This window comes from Carassius gibelio, chromosome A17, assembly GCF_023724105.1.
Source record: "Carassius gibelio isolate Cgi1373 ecotype wild population from Czech Republic chromosome A17, carGib1.2-hapl.c, whole genome shotgun sequence".
NCBI lineage: Eukaryota > Metazoa > Chordata > Actinopteri > Cypriniformes > Cyprinidae > Carassius > Carassius gibelio.
Window position 1 is genome coordinate 25,225,380 of NC_068387.1, and position 15,000 is coordinate 25,240,379.

The 15,000-nt window shown below is 31.7% G+C and overlaps 1 protein-coding gene across 1 annotated transcript in view; it reads right to left on the bottom strand.

Annotated features, from left to right (window-relative positions):
* Positions 1-14,832, bottom strand: part of cdc5l (CDC5 cell division cycle 5-like (S. pombe)) — a 17,116-nt gene extending 2,284 nt beyond the window's left edge. Inside the window, exons 1-14 of the mRNA XM_052530520.1 lie at positions 14,607-14,832; positions 13,570-13,673; positions 13,254-13,415; positions 12,404-12,531; positions 11,105-11,204; positions 9,884-10,102; positions 9,656-9,800; positions 7,717-7,905; positions 7,487-7,635; positions 5,914-6,076; positions 5,640-5,804; positions 5,440-5,520; positions 3,697-3,939; positions 2,502-2,699 (exon numbers count right to left, since the gene is read on the bottom strand). Of these exons, the coding sequence (XP_052386480.1) occupies positions 2,502-2,699; positions 3,697-3,939; positions 5,440-5,520; positions 5,640-5,804; positions 5,914-6,076; positions 7,487-7,635; positions 7,717-7,905; positions 9,656-9,800; positions 9,884-10,102; positions 11,105-11,204; positions 12,404-12,531; positions 13,254-13,415; positions 13,570-13,673; positions 14,607-14,651 (2,091 nt within the window). The 5' untranslated portion in view covers positions 14,652-14,832. The remainder of the gene's footprint in view (positions 1-2,501; positions 2,700-3,696; positions 3,940-5,439; positions 5,521-5,639; positions 5,805-5,913; positions 6,077-7,486; positions 7,636-7,716; positions 7,906-9,655; positions 9,801-9,883; positions 10,103-11,104; positions 11,205-12,403; positions 12,532-13,253; positions 13,416-13,569; positions 13,674-14,606) is intronic.
* Positions 14,833-15,000: the final 168 nt, after the last annotated feature.

Sequence of the window (15,000 nt, forward strand, 5' to 3'; positions counted from 1 at the left end):
TTAAATAATTTAAAGTAAAATAAAATTTAAATAAAATAAAATATTTGGCATTTTATTTATTTATATACATTTATATATTTATATACACACACACATATGTATACACACACACACACACACATTTATAAATGTACATATATCTTTAAAAAAAAAAAAAAAAAAAAAAAAGGAATTCCAAGAAAGAATGTAAAGGATAAAAGAACCTAATAAAAATGAAATATAAAGAACTAATATGCAACATTGAATCTTTGCTCAGTTTAAACAGTTCATTACAGCTCTCGTTCTTGTCTGAGAAAACCCAGGATTCAGTTTTGCCTACAGACACTGGCACCATGAAATACTGAAACCATCACAAATGTAAACTATTTTCAGACGTTCAATTTTGCAATCATGTGTGACATGCAAAGAAAGCAGTGAATTCTACAAAGTTATGAGATGGAAACAAAAACAATAAACCTCCAATGTCAACACTGCCTCAGAAACACACGCCACGTCTTTGGCCTGTAACAAACCATTATGCAATTATAATGGATCTGTTTTCATTCGAGCGAGAGTCCCGCTGCCAGCTGAACGTCCTGACTGGGCACTTCTCGGAGTAAAACATCTGAGACGAGACGAGACCATGAGAGATCAGCGAGAGCAGGACGTCCAGACAGTTACCAGACAATACAGATCATCTTAAGATCAACCCAAGGATAGGACCACAAACAAAAGGAATCAATGCATTTTAATGAGAAATTAATCTTTATATTAATAACATTTTATATCTAATATTTTATATCTATGACATAGAATGGATTTTATTATAAATAAATAAATAAATAAATATATATATATAAAATAGTTAAATACTTAAATATTACAAATGTCATTTATAATTTAATTTTAGAATGAAATTTTATGATATATGTGTATATATATATATATATATATATATATATATATATATATATATATATATATATATATATATATATATATATATATATATATATTTTTTTTTTTTAGTAAAATAAACCGTATATTATTATAAACAATACATATAAATACTAAATTTTCAAATATCTGTATTAAATTTAAAAGGATTGAAGAAAATATATGAACTTAATTTTTAAATATATACGGTAAAAAAAATAAAAATTATAAAAAAAAATTATATATATATATATATATATATATATATATATATATAAAACACTATTTTTTACTTTAATTTATTTTATTATATCTATATTATAATATACAATTTTGTATTTCAAAATTACTAAAAGTTTAAACAATTTTAAAATGTTACATTTGTAAAAATAAAGTAACCTGTGTTTGTTTACCTTTTCTAATTATTATTTTTTTTTTGTGAATTTTTTTTTTTTACTGGTTTTTATCAAACAATAACAAATACATAAACAAACAAACAAACAAACAAACAAACAAACAAACAAAATGAACAGTAACAAAGCCTGGCTATAAAGCGTAGCATAGTGGTCACATTAAATAAGCAATAATAAATATAATAAAAAGTGTTTCTGTGCACGAGTGTGTAGCTGGGCTGATGTCTGTTGGTAAGTGTGTTTTCTGCAGGAACACATGTTCCCCGCGTCTCTGAACGTGAAGCTGTGTGAACACACTCCTAGTGTCCTACACACACACGAACACAAACACAGCCGCTGTCCTGATGAGCTGAAGCTCTGCACATGTGTGTGTCCTCTAAACAGATTTCTCACCATTTATCTTGGCTGGTTAATTGTGAAGTTAACGCACTGAATGACTTTTAAGAGCAGTACGAAGACAGAATAAACCATCTGTTATACTAAAAGCAATAAGACAACTCAAGTGATTTTAACAAGACCCTGAACCTTGCTGAACACACACAGAATAAACTAGAGTGAAGTACACACCAAAAACACATAAAAAAAATAAAAAAAAATAAGAAGAACTGCCCATGAAAATAACAACACTATCAAATAAGAAAAAAAAGTTTGAAAAAAAAAAAAAAAGATCAGAATTAGCAGACTCTTACATTAGAAGAAATAAAATAATTTGGTGACTTTACCAAAACCTAAATTACTGAATATCTGAAGATAAAATTAAAAAAAAATTAAGTTCCAACCAAAACCAAACAAACAAAAACAAAAAAATTGTTAAAAATAAATATAATTTAATAAAAAAAAGAAATAATAATACAACATTTTTAAATACAAAAAATTACATATATAAAAAAAGAAAAAGAAATAAAAAGTTGGGGAAAACGCACTGACTTTTAAGAGCACTACGATTAAATAATAATAATAATAATAAAAAAATTAAATAAAAAAAAAAAAAGAGGAAAAAAAATGTACACACAGCGATACATTGAAGTATATATAAACAATCACTGATTGAGATATGTATAAAGTGATTTTAAAAGCAAAAAGACGAGTGATTTTACTGTAGAATACTGAACATACGCTTCTTTCAGCCAAACAGTGCCATCTACTGGACGCAGAGGAAGTTGATGATCTTACCTCCAGTTTCTTCTCCATCGCCTCGATCCTGTCCTTCTTGCTGGCCAGATTGGCTCGAGTGTAGCGGCTCTGTCCGGGCAGGTACAGGACCTGACTGTAACACTCCTCCCAAACCTGGTTATACGCCTCCATAGACAGATCCCCGTGACCCATCCCATGCTTCACCACCTCCATCTCCTGAGCCAGCAGCTCTCCGGCCTGTCAGACACACACACACACACACACACACACACACACAGACAGACAGACAGACACACAGACAGACAGACAGACAGACACACACACACACACACACACACACACACACAGAGACAGACAGACAGACAGACAGACACACAGACAGACAGACAGACACACACACACACACACACACACAGACACACAGACACACAGAAACACAGAAACACAGACACACACACACACGCACACACACACACACGCACAAAGATAAATACTTTTTGGGAGACTATAACAGAAACATCCAGGTCATAATCTGAGATAAAACTCTTTTGCAATGTGTCATTATCTTTGACAATTTTAAGCACTTTGTATAATAAACAGCTAGTTCCAATTCATTTTAATGCTCTTAAATACTTTCATATATATATATATATATATATATATATATATATATTTTTTTTTTTTGACTTTATTAAATGTTTTTGTTACATAATTGTATTACTTGTTATTGGTTAGTTCATTTAATGCTCTTAAGTCATACACTATTATTTTTTATATTAAATGTTACAATATATTATTTATACTTGACATCATTTTTTTTTTATTATTGATTAGTTTTTGCAGTCCTACTTTTTATTACAAATTACCATCACATTTCATTATCAATTTGAATAAGATATAATTTTCCCAATACAGAATTTTTTTTATTTTTTAAATCTAATTAAATTAAAAAATCTATAATAATAAGAGGATTGCGTTTTTCACAGCCCTACTGAAAAGCAATGACAGTGACTCTAAAGATGCAATGCATCTTACACATTTTCTTAATTACCGGTACTTTATTTTGCTTCATTACACAAAAAATGAGAGGGGATATTTCTAAAAGCCAGGCCACACTGAATCCGTACCTGCAGAATAACAGAAGCTCCAGAGATTCACACAATGCATTATTTAATCCTATCATTTTATAATCAATCACTCTCAGATTTGGGTCTAAGCATTAAAAGCAGCAGACCTTTTTGAGCTCTTCCTCGGAGACCTTCTCGTAGGGGGTCTTCTCCAGGTAAGAGATGTGCTCGGCGTGGCTGGAGCTGGATCCCACTCCTTTGCTCTTCTTGGCCTGAGCGTCGCTGAAGGGGTGATGCAGACAGTCGAAGTGGATCATGGTGATCATTTCTTTCTTGATGACTTCTTCGGCCTGCTGAAGGTCTGTCAGCGGCGGCTCCACAGTGTGAGGACGGAGGATCGTCTCGTTCACCTGAACACATTGCAGGATGCTCATTTCTGGTGTACATCACTTTAAACGGTTTACATGCACTCATTCTTTATTTGTGTAATTAAATGAGGGAAGACCCCATAAGAGCTCCTTTGGCTAGTCTTAAACCACTCCACTACTCTACGAATTTGGTGCAAAACTTCACAGCGGTAGGTTGCTGAAAAGTTAGCATTTTAGAAATAGTCATAAGGGTTAGGATTTTTCAAAATTTTGATTTATTCATCATCTGAAAGCAGAATACATAATCTTTCAGTTGATGTGTGGTTTGTTAGGATCGGACAATATTCGGCCGAGATACAACTATTTGAAAATCTGAAATCTGAGGGAGCAAAAAAAAAAAAAAAAAATTGAAATATTGAGAAAATCACTTTTAAAGTTGTCCAAATGAAGTTCTTAGCAATGCATTATTACTAATCAAAAATTACGTTTTGATATATGTACAGTAGGAAATTTACATAATATCTTCATTGAACATGATCTTTATTTAATATCCTAATGATTTTCGGGATAAAGAAAAATCTATAATTTCCCCCATACAGTGTATTTTTGGACTTAAGACTGATTTTATGCTTCAGGGTCACAAATGTTGATTTGTGGCAGTGTTGCTATCATTAACAAACTCCAACTATTAACAAAAAACACCATTAGTAATATTTCCTTGGCAACTAAATGAAAGTTACTAAGACAAATTAAAATGATGAAAAACTAAAAAAAATAGAATTGTGTATACAAAATGCAATTAAACGATAAACACACCAACATGACTAAACCTTAAACTAAAATAAAATTCAAACTTAGAAGGAAAAAACTCAAAATATTAATAAATACTCTTAATAATATATTGAAACTACATATTGTAAATGAAACTACAAAAAAAACTTGCTAACTGAAATAAAATTAAACTAAAATAAAATATAACAAATATAAATTGGCAACAATTTTTTTTTAACTAAACTTTATTAGTTACTAAAACTAAAAAAACTAAAACAAAACAAAATAGAATATTTATACAAAAATACAAAAAAAAAAAAATTACTAAAACTATAATTAAAATGAAAAAAATAAATAAATGAAAAAATATATAAATAAATAAATGTTTATATATATGTTTTTATATTAAATACCAAAAACAGTATATTAATCCAGATTATAAATGTCACAGTAACAAAAAATATTTCAAAATATTTGTTAATTGCAATGAAACAAAAACTAAATTATTATTTCTACACAAAACCACTTTATAGTACACTATCAATAACACTTTTTTTCCATTTAGTTGCCAACGCAGTTCAGTTTAAGTTACTAAAACTGAAATAAAAACTAAATAAGCACTAAATATAAAAAAAAAATCAAAAACAGAACAGAAAAAAATAGTGATAAATACTGTAACAGTATATTAATAATACCAAAACAACTCCATTAAGGTGCAGGGTGATTGTGATCGATAGTAATGCTGGGATGTGTGTGTGTGTGTGTGTTCACCTCTGAAGGTCGTGGTAAATCTCTCTGAACGGCTGTGTGTCTCTGCCGCAGCTCCTTCTCCCTCTCGGCGTCTCTGGCGGCCTGTAGAAACATCACAAGATAAATAACACCAAAAACAAACCCCCTCCGGATCCCGAACAACTTCTGTCTTCTCACAGATCTCCAAAAGCTGCGTTAGAAGTCTTCGGCGGTTCACTGACCTGTTTGCGCAGCTCTATCTCGGCCGCATCCTCCACGAAACTCTCGTCCACCTCGGCTTCCTCCAGCTCCTTCTCAGCGTTTTCGGGGAGCACGATCTCGAAGTCGTTTTTGGGCAATGGAAGAGACATCAAGCCCTGTCGGAGCTGCTCGCGGGACTCCCTTTGCTGGAACAGACAGAAAACATCTAGCTATGATGCAAGGCCACATTTAAATAAATGCATCAAAACGGCATTTAAATCAGTTTAAATCTCGGAGAAATTCAGTGTCATGCACCAAGTGTTTGGCAAATGACGGGTCGCTGTAGTCCATGCCGCCCTCCTCTGTGTTGATGTTGAGCTTGTCCCGCAGCGGGGTCCTGCCCGGGGTCACCCCCACCGAGGGTTTAGGGGTCATCCCACTGTGAGGGGTCATGCCCTCGGCTCCGTGACTGGGCGTTCTGGGAAACCATATGCATGAAGTCATCATTCACACAGCTCATTAACCTCAAATTTAGCATATACTTTTACATTATGAGGTATTAGGTGTAGTTATGCATAATATCTGGCTCAAAAGTTCGGGGTCAGGATTGGTAATGTTTTTAAATATAGTAAAAAATACAGTAAAAATTTTGGAAATATATTACAATTTAAAATAACTGTTTTTTATGTGAATGTATAGTAAAATGTAATTTATTTCTGTGAACAAAGCTGTGTTTTCAGCATCATTACTTCAGTCTTCAGTGTCACATGATGCTTCAGAAATCATGAAAATATGCTGATTTGCATAACATTTCTTCTTATTATTAATGTCTATTATTACAATCATCAGAGAATTGCTTAATGTTTTGTTGAAACTGATGCTTTCTTTTAGGATCCTTTGGAAATGTTAAAAAAAACAGCATTTATTGAAAATTTACAGTTTTACTCTAGTAAATTCTGAACTAACATAATTATAACTAGACTTAATTACTATTAGACTATTACTGTGCTTGAAACTGGATTTTATATATATATATATATATATATATATATATATATATATATATATATATAAATGTTATATATATATATATATATATATATATATATATATATATATATATATATAAATGTTATATATATATTATATATATTATATATATATATATATATATATATATATATAAATGTTATATATATATATTATATATATATATATATATATATATATATATATATATATATATATATATATATATATATATATAAATATTAAATATATATATTTTTAAATATAATTTTAATATTACTTCTGACTAAACAATTCTTTGAATTAGCTTTCAAATGTATATTTTCAGTTTTAGGTAAAGTTTTTGTAACTTTTTTTTTTTTTTTTTTACTTAGGGTTTTAAAATGTCTATTTCTACTTAATAAATTTTTATTATTTCAGTTTTAGTTATTTCAGTACTTCAAATTGTTTGTGTAATTTTCTACAAAGTTTAAATAAAAATTCTAATGTAGTATTTAAGTAGTATTTTAATTAACAAAATAAACATGTCATAAATAGCCTTAATTTAATTAACTGTATTACTGTGTGAAAATTGGGTTTATACATTCATATGAATAAATAATGCATAACATTAATTTCAAATGCACATGGTTGCCTTGTGTTGCTGTTGGTGATATTTTATTAAAGCAATAAGCTATAAAGGAAGTGCATTAGAGGGATCTTTACAACACTTTATTTAGACAAAACCACAGCCGTTGTTTTAATACGGCATTTGATTTTTTACTATACTATTTTCTGTTATTTTTCCAGAACTCTGTTCCTATAAGTGTGAGCTAATATTTTTCATGTAAAAGTGCATGTTTTCATGCTTGCTGGGCACCTGAAGGGTGTAGACAGCACGGTGTTGGGCGTCTGGACCACCTGTCTCTGTGGGGTCACACCAGAGAAGTCGCTCTCATGCAGAGGGGTGTTCAACCCTCCCTTAAGAGGCGTGTCCACGTTTGTGAGTGCCATCAGGTTCTGGGCTTCCTGTGAGGGGTGAAAGAACCGAGCGGTGAGACTCAGGATATGAAACGAGTGGTTTGGGAAGCGTGTGAAACTGGACTGAACCTGCAGGATCTTGTCCTGTGCCGCTGGGGTTTTGGGCGTGCGCAGGGCCATGGCGTTATTGGTCACGTTGTATTCGGACAGAAGAGCGCTAGAGGCCGAGTTGGTGATTCCTGACTCCTCGGCGGTCTGACGGGCGACTTCACTGGCCTGACCCAGTTTGACCACCTCCTCCAGCTCAGCGTCAGAGATCTGGAACAAATAAATGATAAAACACTGTTTATTCAACATAAAAACTAACCGTGACTTCAATATGAAACTATTATAAAACACACTATTGATCATTATTTTTATTTGCAGTTTTTAATTTCAGTTACAATTTTATGTACTTGTCATTTTTATATATTTCTATTTAGATTAATTTGGTTAACTCGTTGCACTCCGGGTTATTAAGTAGCTACTATTTATTTACTATTACAGTAACTACGTTTTGAACTATATTTTAATCATTTAGTTTTATTTAAGGTTTTAGTAATTTTATATGCTTTAGTCATTTTTTACATATAATTCTATTTCTATTTAATTTATTTGGTTAACATGCAATCAGTTTTATTCTACTATTATTTGTACAATTAATATATCTACTAGTGTTTATTAATATTTTATCTTTGAAGTTTCTTAATTTCAGTTAAAGTTTTAATAATGTTCTGCGCTTGTCATTTTTATAAATTTCTATTTAGTTTAAATTTATTTGGTTTACGTGTTGCTATAAGTGTTATATTAGTATCATTTATACACTAGTATAGTATTTATTAACATTGTGAATCAGCTAAATTTTATATTTCCAGTTTGTATTGTAAATTCTAAAGTTTTAGAATTGTATGTGTTTGTCACCTCTATTAGTTTGTTTTTCTATTTCTATTTAAATTAAATTATTTGTCAACTTGTTGCACTCAGTGTTATTTTAGTACTATTTATTTACTATTACAGTATTTATATTTATTAAATAATTATCTTTTAATCATTTAGTTTTATTTAAGGTTTTAGTAATTGTATGTGCTTTTGTCATTTTTATTAGTTTTTTTATATATAATTCTATTTCTGTTTAATTTATTCTGTCAACATGATCAGTTTTATTCTACCATTATAGAATTTATTAATATTTTGAATTAGCTATTGAATTAGCTATTTTATCTTTTAAGTTTTCTAATTTCAGTTAGTGTTTTAATAATGTTCTGCGTTTGTCATTTTTATACATTTCTATTAAGATTAAATCTATTTGGTTTACATGTTGCTATAAGTGTTATCTTAGTATTATTTATATACTAGTATAGTTTTTATTAATATTGTGAATTAGCTTAATTTTATATTTCCAGTTTTTATTGTGAATTCTAAAGTTTTAGTAATTTTGTGTGATTGTCACTTCTATTAGTTTATGTTTTATATTTATATGTAGATTTAATTTATTTGTCAACTTGTTGCACTCATTGTTATTTTAGTACTATTTATTTACTATTACAGTATTTATCTATATTTTGAATTACCTTTTAATAATTTTGTTTTAAGGTTTTACAAATTTTATGTGTTTATATATATATATATATATATATATATATATATATATATATATATATTTTTTTTTTTTCCTATTTAATTTTTTTGGTTAACATGATCAGTTTTATTCTACTATTATAGTATTTATTAATATTTCGAATTAGCTTTTAATTTTCGGTTTACATTTTATTTTGATCTTAAACTTTAGCAATTGTATATGCTTTTGTTTTTTTATCAGCTTTTTAAATTCTATTTAGATTTAATTTATTTTTATATTTTATTTCAGTTTCAGTCATTTTTGAACCTCTCTCTGTTTAAGCATCTTAAGTTTTCCATCCGTCAGATTTAATTAAATTAACGGACGTGATTCTTAATGCTTTAGTGTACAATAACAGCCCTGGTTGTGATGCAGTCAACAGGATGTTTGACAATGTGTGTGAACTCTGACCTGTGGAGCAGGGAGCACCAGTTTGCTTCTCTTCTTGGTGAACTCGGACACTCCACTGGTCTGCAGGATGGCCGAGGGCAGATCAGACTCCTTCTTCTTCTTGATCTTCTGTCTGTCCTTCTTTCGTTCATGATCCTCCTTCTCACTACAAACACAAAAAGCAAAAGTGTGATCAAACACACGCTCACCCAGGCCACTGAACTAATAGTCTGACACGACCCCGCTCACTTCCTGAGCTCTCCGTCCAGATGCTGCTGGCGCAGTCGCTTGAAGTTCGGTTCCAGAGGATCATACAGCTCCATGGACGTATCGTAGAAGCCCTGCGCGGGTTTCTTCTCAAAAGGGATCTCAGCATTATAGTCCACACCTCTCTTCTTCTTGCGCTTCTTCTGGATGGCGATGCCTGCCGCTCGTAGCTCCCTGCGCTTCTGAAGCGCTGCCAGACGACTGCAGGAAACAGCGAACACGATTAATAACTCCGTGTGACCAGCACTTCCAGAACTAATACAAAGCTCATTATGACACCAACAATAACACTTCTTCAGATCATGAAATCAGCACCAATAACTAGAAGTCAAGCTGCTAAATATATATATCATACATAAAAAAAAAATTATGTTAAAAAGTCCAGCGGGATTGGTTTTCAGCAGTTTTTTTTCAGAGACAATTTTATATTTCTGTTTTCATTTGAACTTTGTTTTTATGTGCTTATAATTTTTTTTAAATATACATTTCTATTCAGAATTCATTTGGTTAGCGTTGCAATCAGTGTGGTTTTAATTATATACACTATTTAAATTAAATTAAATTTAATTTAATATTATTACTAAATATTATAATATTATTACTATTATTAAAATTATTTAATATCTATGTTACTTAATATTTTGAATTAACTTTTACATTTTAAAATCTGAGTTTTCATTTTAATTCGAGTGATTCTTGTGTTTTTATTCTTATTTTTGTTTATATTTCTTTTACAGAATTAATTCCTTTTTATGCAAGTATTCGTAATTTTAGTACTTCAACTCTATTGCGGTTAGATGCAATTCTTTCTCGTCTAATATTTATGTTTTCACTTAACGAAAGTGCTTTATAGTTTTTATTTACTATAACAACATTGGTTATGATGATGATGATGATGATGCAGTTACTGCTAAATATGAAAAAAAAAAGACACAAAATTGCATCATTTCTAATTTTCATTTAGTTTAACTGTACTAAATGAATATAAGATATCCTATGATAAAATGATAAAAACACAGCAAAATGACTACAACTTTAAAATAAAAAAGGAAAACGTAAAAACTATTTCGATGATACTAAAATAACCCTGTTTCTCAGTCCCTTGTGAACAATTTCAGAAGTACAGTCTTACACAGATTTATTCAGAGACACGCAGCAATTGCTAAAAGCCCCCAAATCTGTTTTAATGACATGAGATCTCACCGCGCTTCCTCCAGCTGTTTCTCTCTGGCTTTCCGCTTCGCCTTCTTGCCTTGTGTGTTGGCCAATCGAGCTCTGGCTTCCGACAGCATCTCCAGCTCATCTGCACACACACACACACACACGTTTATGGATGTCATGCTTTATCCTTTCAATCACAGTGTTGAAACGTTCATTTGATTGTTTTTCAGACACACTCACAGAGCTCGCAAAATCACTTTAGCAAAGGGCTACCTTGAATAGTGATATAAAAATCTCCTGTGATATGTGTTGTTCACTCGCTTGTACGGGTTTAAACTATTGATATCACGTTTTTTTTCTAAATTATGCCGGTTTATGATGTTTTTTTTTTTTTTTTTTTAATGCATAAACAGGTGTACAATGCATTTTCTGCTGGAGACGTGCTTTAAGCCCGACAGCACTTGCATAAAATGGTTATTTTTGGAAACCAAAAACCCTCCAAACAACAGACCAGGCTCCTCTTTTGGTCTTTTTTTTTCAACATTGTGAGTCTTTTACCACAGAAGAGTAACAATCTTTCATAGTTATAGACATTAGTTTAAACTCAATAAATATAAACCAACGCATTATTCATGCATTTTAATTCTAGGTTTGTATAATAAGCTGCTCAAGCATGCTGCAAAACATTTAAACAATAATTAGACACTTTTCTTTTTAAAATCTTTAAAATTAAAACACCACAGACAGAAAAAGACTCGTGCCTTTTGCAGTTAAATCTTTATCACAAGCAAGGTCTTCATGAACTTTGTTTTTCTGCCTCAATAAAAGTGAATATATATTGTTTTCCTTGTTTATCTTAAAGCGTACTTTTTCTTGTTTTTAAACCTAGCCAAAAACTCATGTGTTGCGTGTGAAACAGCATTAATTAGCATACATTTATTGTGAAATGACTGCATTTTTCGTGTCAATCCACGTTTAACAATGCACTTTCACTTTTATTAAAAATCATAACGAAAATATACACCGGTTTTCGGTATGAACCGGTATACCGCCTAGCACTACAAGCACTTTAAACCATTTGCGCGCATTCAGAGTTGCACACACTCAGACAACGCGTGAACAACGAATCGATTCCTCATTTGCGTATCCTTGCTTCTGAATGAATATATACACACAATATTATCTCAAAATAACTGTCTCCGTAAGTGAACGTATACAGTGGTGAATGGAATCTACTGTGCATTATTATATTAGATCCGTGCATTCAGTCTTAAAGGGGCAGCAGGGCTGCAGCCCAAAGGGCTACCAGGGATTTAGAGATTGTGCTAGTCCTGCACTCACCTTCATCCATGTCCACGGGGTCAGGTCTGGCTGGTTTGGTCTCAGGGTTTGGGTCGATCTCTCCTGGTTTTAGCTTGCGAGGGTCATCGCCCACATCGTCTTCATTCTCTCTCTGGGCGGCTTTATCTCTGTGATCATAACAAACTGATTTTTCATACGACCAAAAACACCACTTGGCAACTGCAAAGCATTAAACTGGCAAAATATGACCAAAACGTTTAGAATTAGACTGTATTGTGAGTTAACATTGATTTTTTTAATTTATTTTTTCACTGCATTTTTAATAAAGCTATGGAAGCCCATTTCCACCAAGGACTAAAAATAAATAAACAAATAATAGTTTATTGCAACTTTTTATTTTCACAATTCTGACTTATTCAATTTTGCAAATCTGAGTTTATCTCTTACAATTCTGACTTTGTAACTCAAAATCATGTTTATGTGTCACAATTTCAACTTTATAAAGCACAATAGTAAGTTTGGCACAATTCTGAATTACGAGATATAAACAAAAACTCTTAAAGTTTGACTATTTATTTTGTATTTTTTTAGAATTGTGATATATAAACGTATAATTGCAAATTATAAAGTCCAGTTCGGTGGAACTCACATTTCCTTAAAACAGCTTGTTTATCTCTCAATCCTAACAATCATTCACAATAGCCAGTCTGTCACAATTCTGAGAAAAAAATAAATAAAAATATGCAAAATGCAAGTCAGAACTCTGGGATAAAACTGTGCATCAACTTTTTTTATCCAGTGGCGAAAACGGCCTTCCACACAAAACAGAATCCCTTCAGAGGTGAAAGTTATTGCATGTTGTCTGTATTTTGCATCAAACTGTACTTACAGCAGATACTCGTAATGCTCCAGACACTGAGCGGCTGTTCGTCCGATGATGGGGGCGATGGTTCTCCACTGAGTGGGCATCAGTTTGGCCAAGTGAAGAAGTTTCTCCTCTTCCTCACGAGACCATTCTGTTTTCTTGATGCTGGGGTCCAACCACTCGTACCTGTGAGAAACACATCATAAGAGACAACCACATCAGACCTGGAATAGCCTTCAATCAGAAAAAGACCAAGAACTTGTATATTTGGGCATCACGGCATGTATAATGTTCAATGCATGTTTCTTTTTCTGACATATCTTGAGTGATCCAAACTCACCATCTGGCTTTGCACTGCTTGGCTGATTTGCGGTGCAGCAGGGACGCGATTCGAGACCACTGATTTTTGCCATATTTCATTACAGCAGCTTTGAGAATCTCATCCTGTTAAAGAATCACATCAAAGACATGAATTATGCAACAAGACTACGACTCAAATAACAGACGGCTTTACTAATCTAGCCAAGCTGCAAATTCTAACGAAAAAAAGAAAAAGAAAAAAAGGGTGAAATCATTTGTTTTTGAGAACTTTACATCAAAATAAAAACAGCCTTATAGAGTTCTCTCAAAAGTCAGCGAACCTATTTATCAAGAAGATAAGTGTCAGAGAAAACCAAGGCAAATGATATTCGTGAGCAGAATTGATTTTTATTCATGCCATTTTACAAGCAAATTTATTATTATATAAAATTACATAAGAGATTTTGCAGAGTTTTATCCAAAAAATAACAACATGAGAAACCAAACCCAGCAAAAGAGCAACAATATAAGTGCTGTGACTATTTTATTTATATATATACACACACACACACACAGCAGTTACACGTTGTTGCTCATTTGTATAATATATCTAAAGAAATATAAGTAGACATAATAGAAAAAGATCAAGGAATGCTAGTGTCAGAGAGACTTTTTTAAAGAAATAAAAAGAAAACAAGACAGAATAGAAAATGAATAGAGAATGTAATTTTATATATATATATATATATATATATATATATATATATATATATATATATATATTATATATATATATATATATATATATATATATATATATATATATATATTAGGGAAATCGCGTCAAGTGCGTTCATGAGGTTGATATGTTACGCGCTCAAAAGATAAACACATCGCGTTCTGAACGCATTCCGCATCACGACATAAATACAGAAAAAAATAAAGCACATTAGTGCATATATCTGTGCAGTTCCGATAAATGATGATAATATGAAGTATTAAACGCCTTTAAATAATTAAACGCTGAAGATTAATGGAGTTCTGCTGCTGGAAATGTTGAGTGTTTTCTGAACAAACCTCAGTGTTGCGCCACACGCCTCCTTTGATCATAATCCGCGGCATTTTGGCGATTTGAAGTCTTTACACGTTACTCTTCTTCTGGAATCTCAAACACGTGAAATTAAAATGAAATACGATAAATAAACTCTGCGTTTTTAGCCGCCGCACGTTCAACTGCGGATAAGGAAACAAGAATGGCTGCGAGCGCACGGAACTGTGGGAAACAAGCTCTTCTTCTGTTGATTCATACGGGTTCTAGTGTCGGGTCAATTGAACTCAATATCGCCCCACACGACAGAGAGGCGAATGACAGGCTGAGCGCTCCGAACAAATATTTGTTTCTTCTTCTTTCTTTTTCTTTTTGTTGTTGTTATTTTTCCTACTAATTTTCTTATTATTATTGTTGCACCAT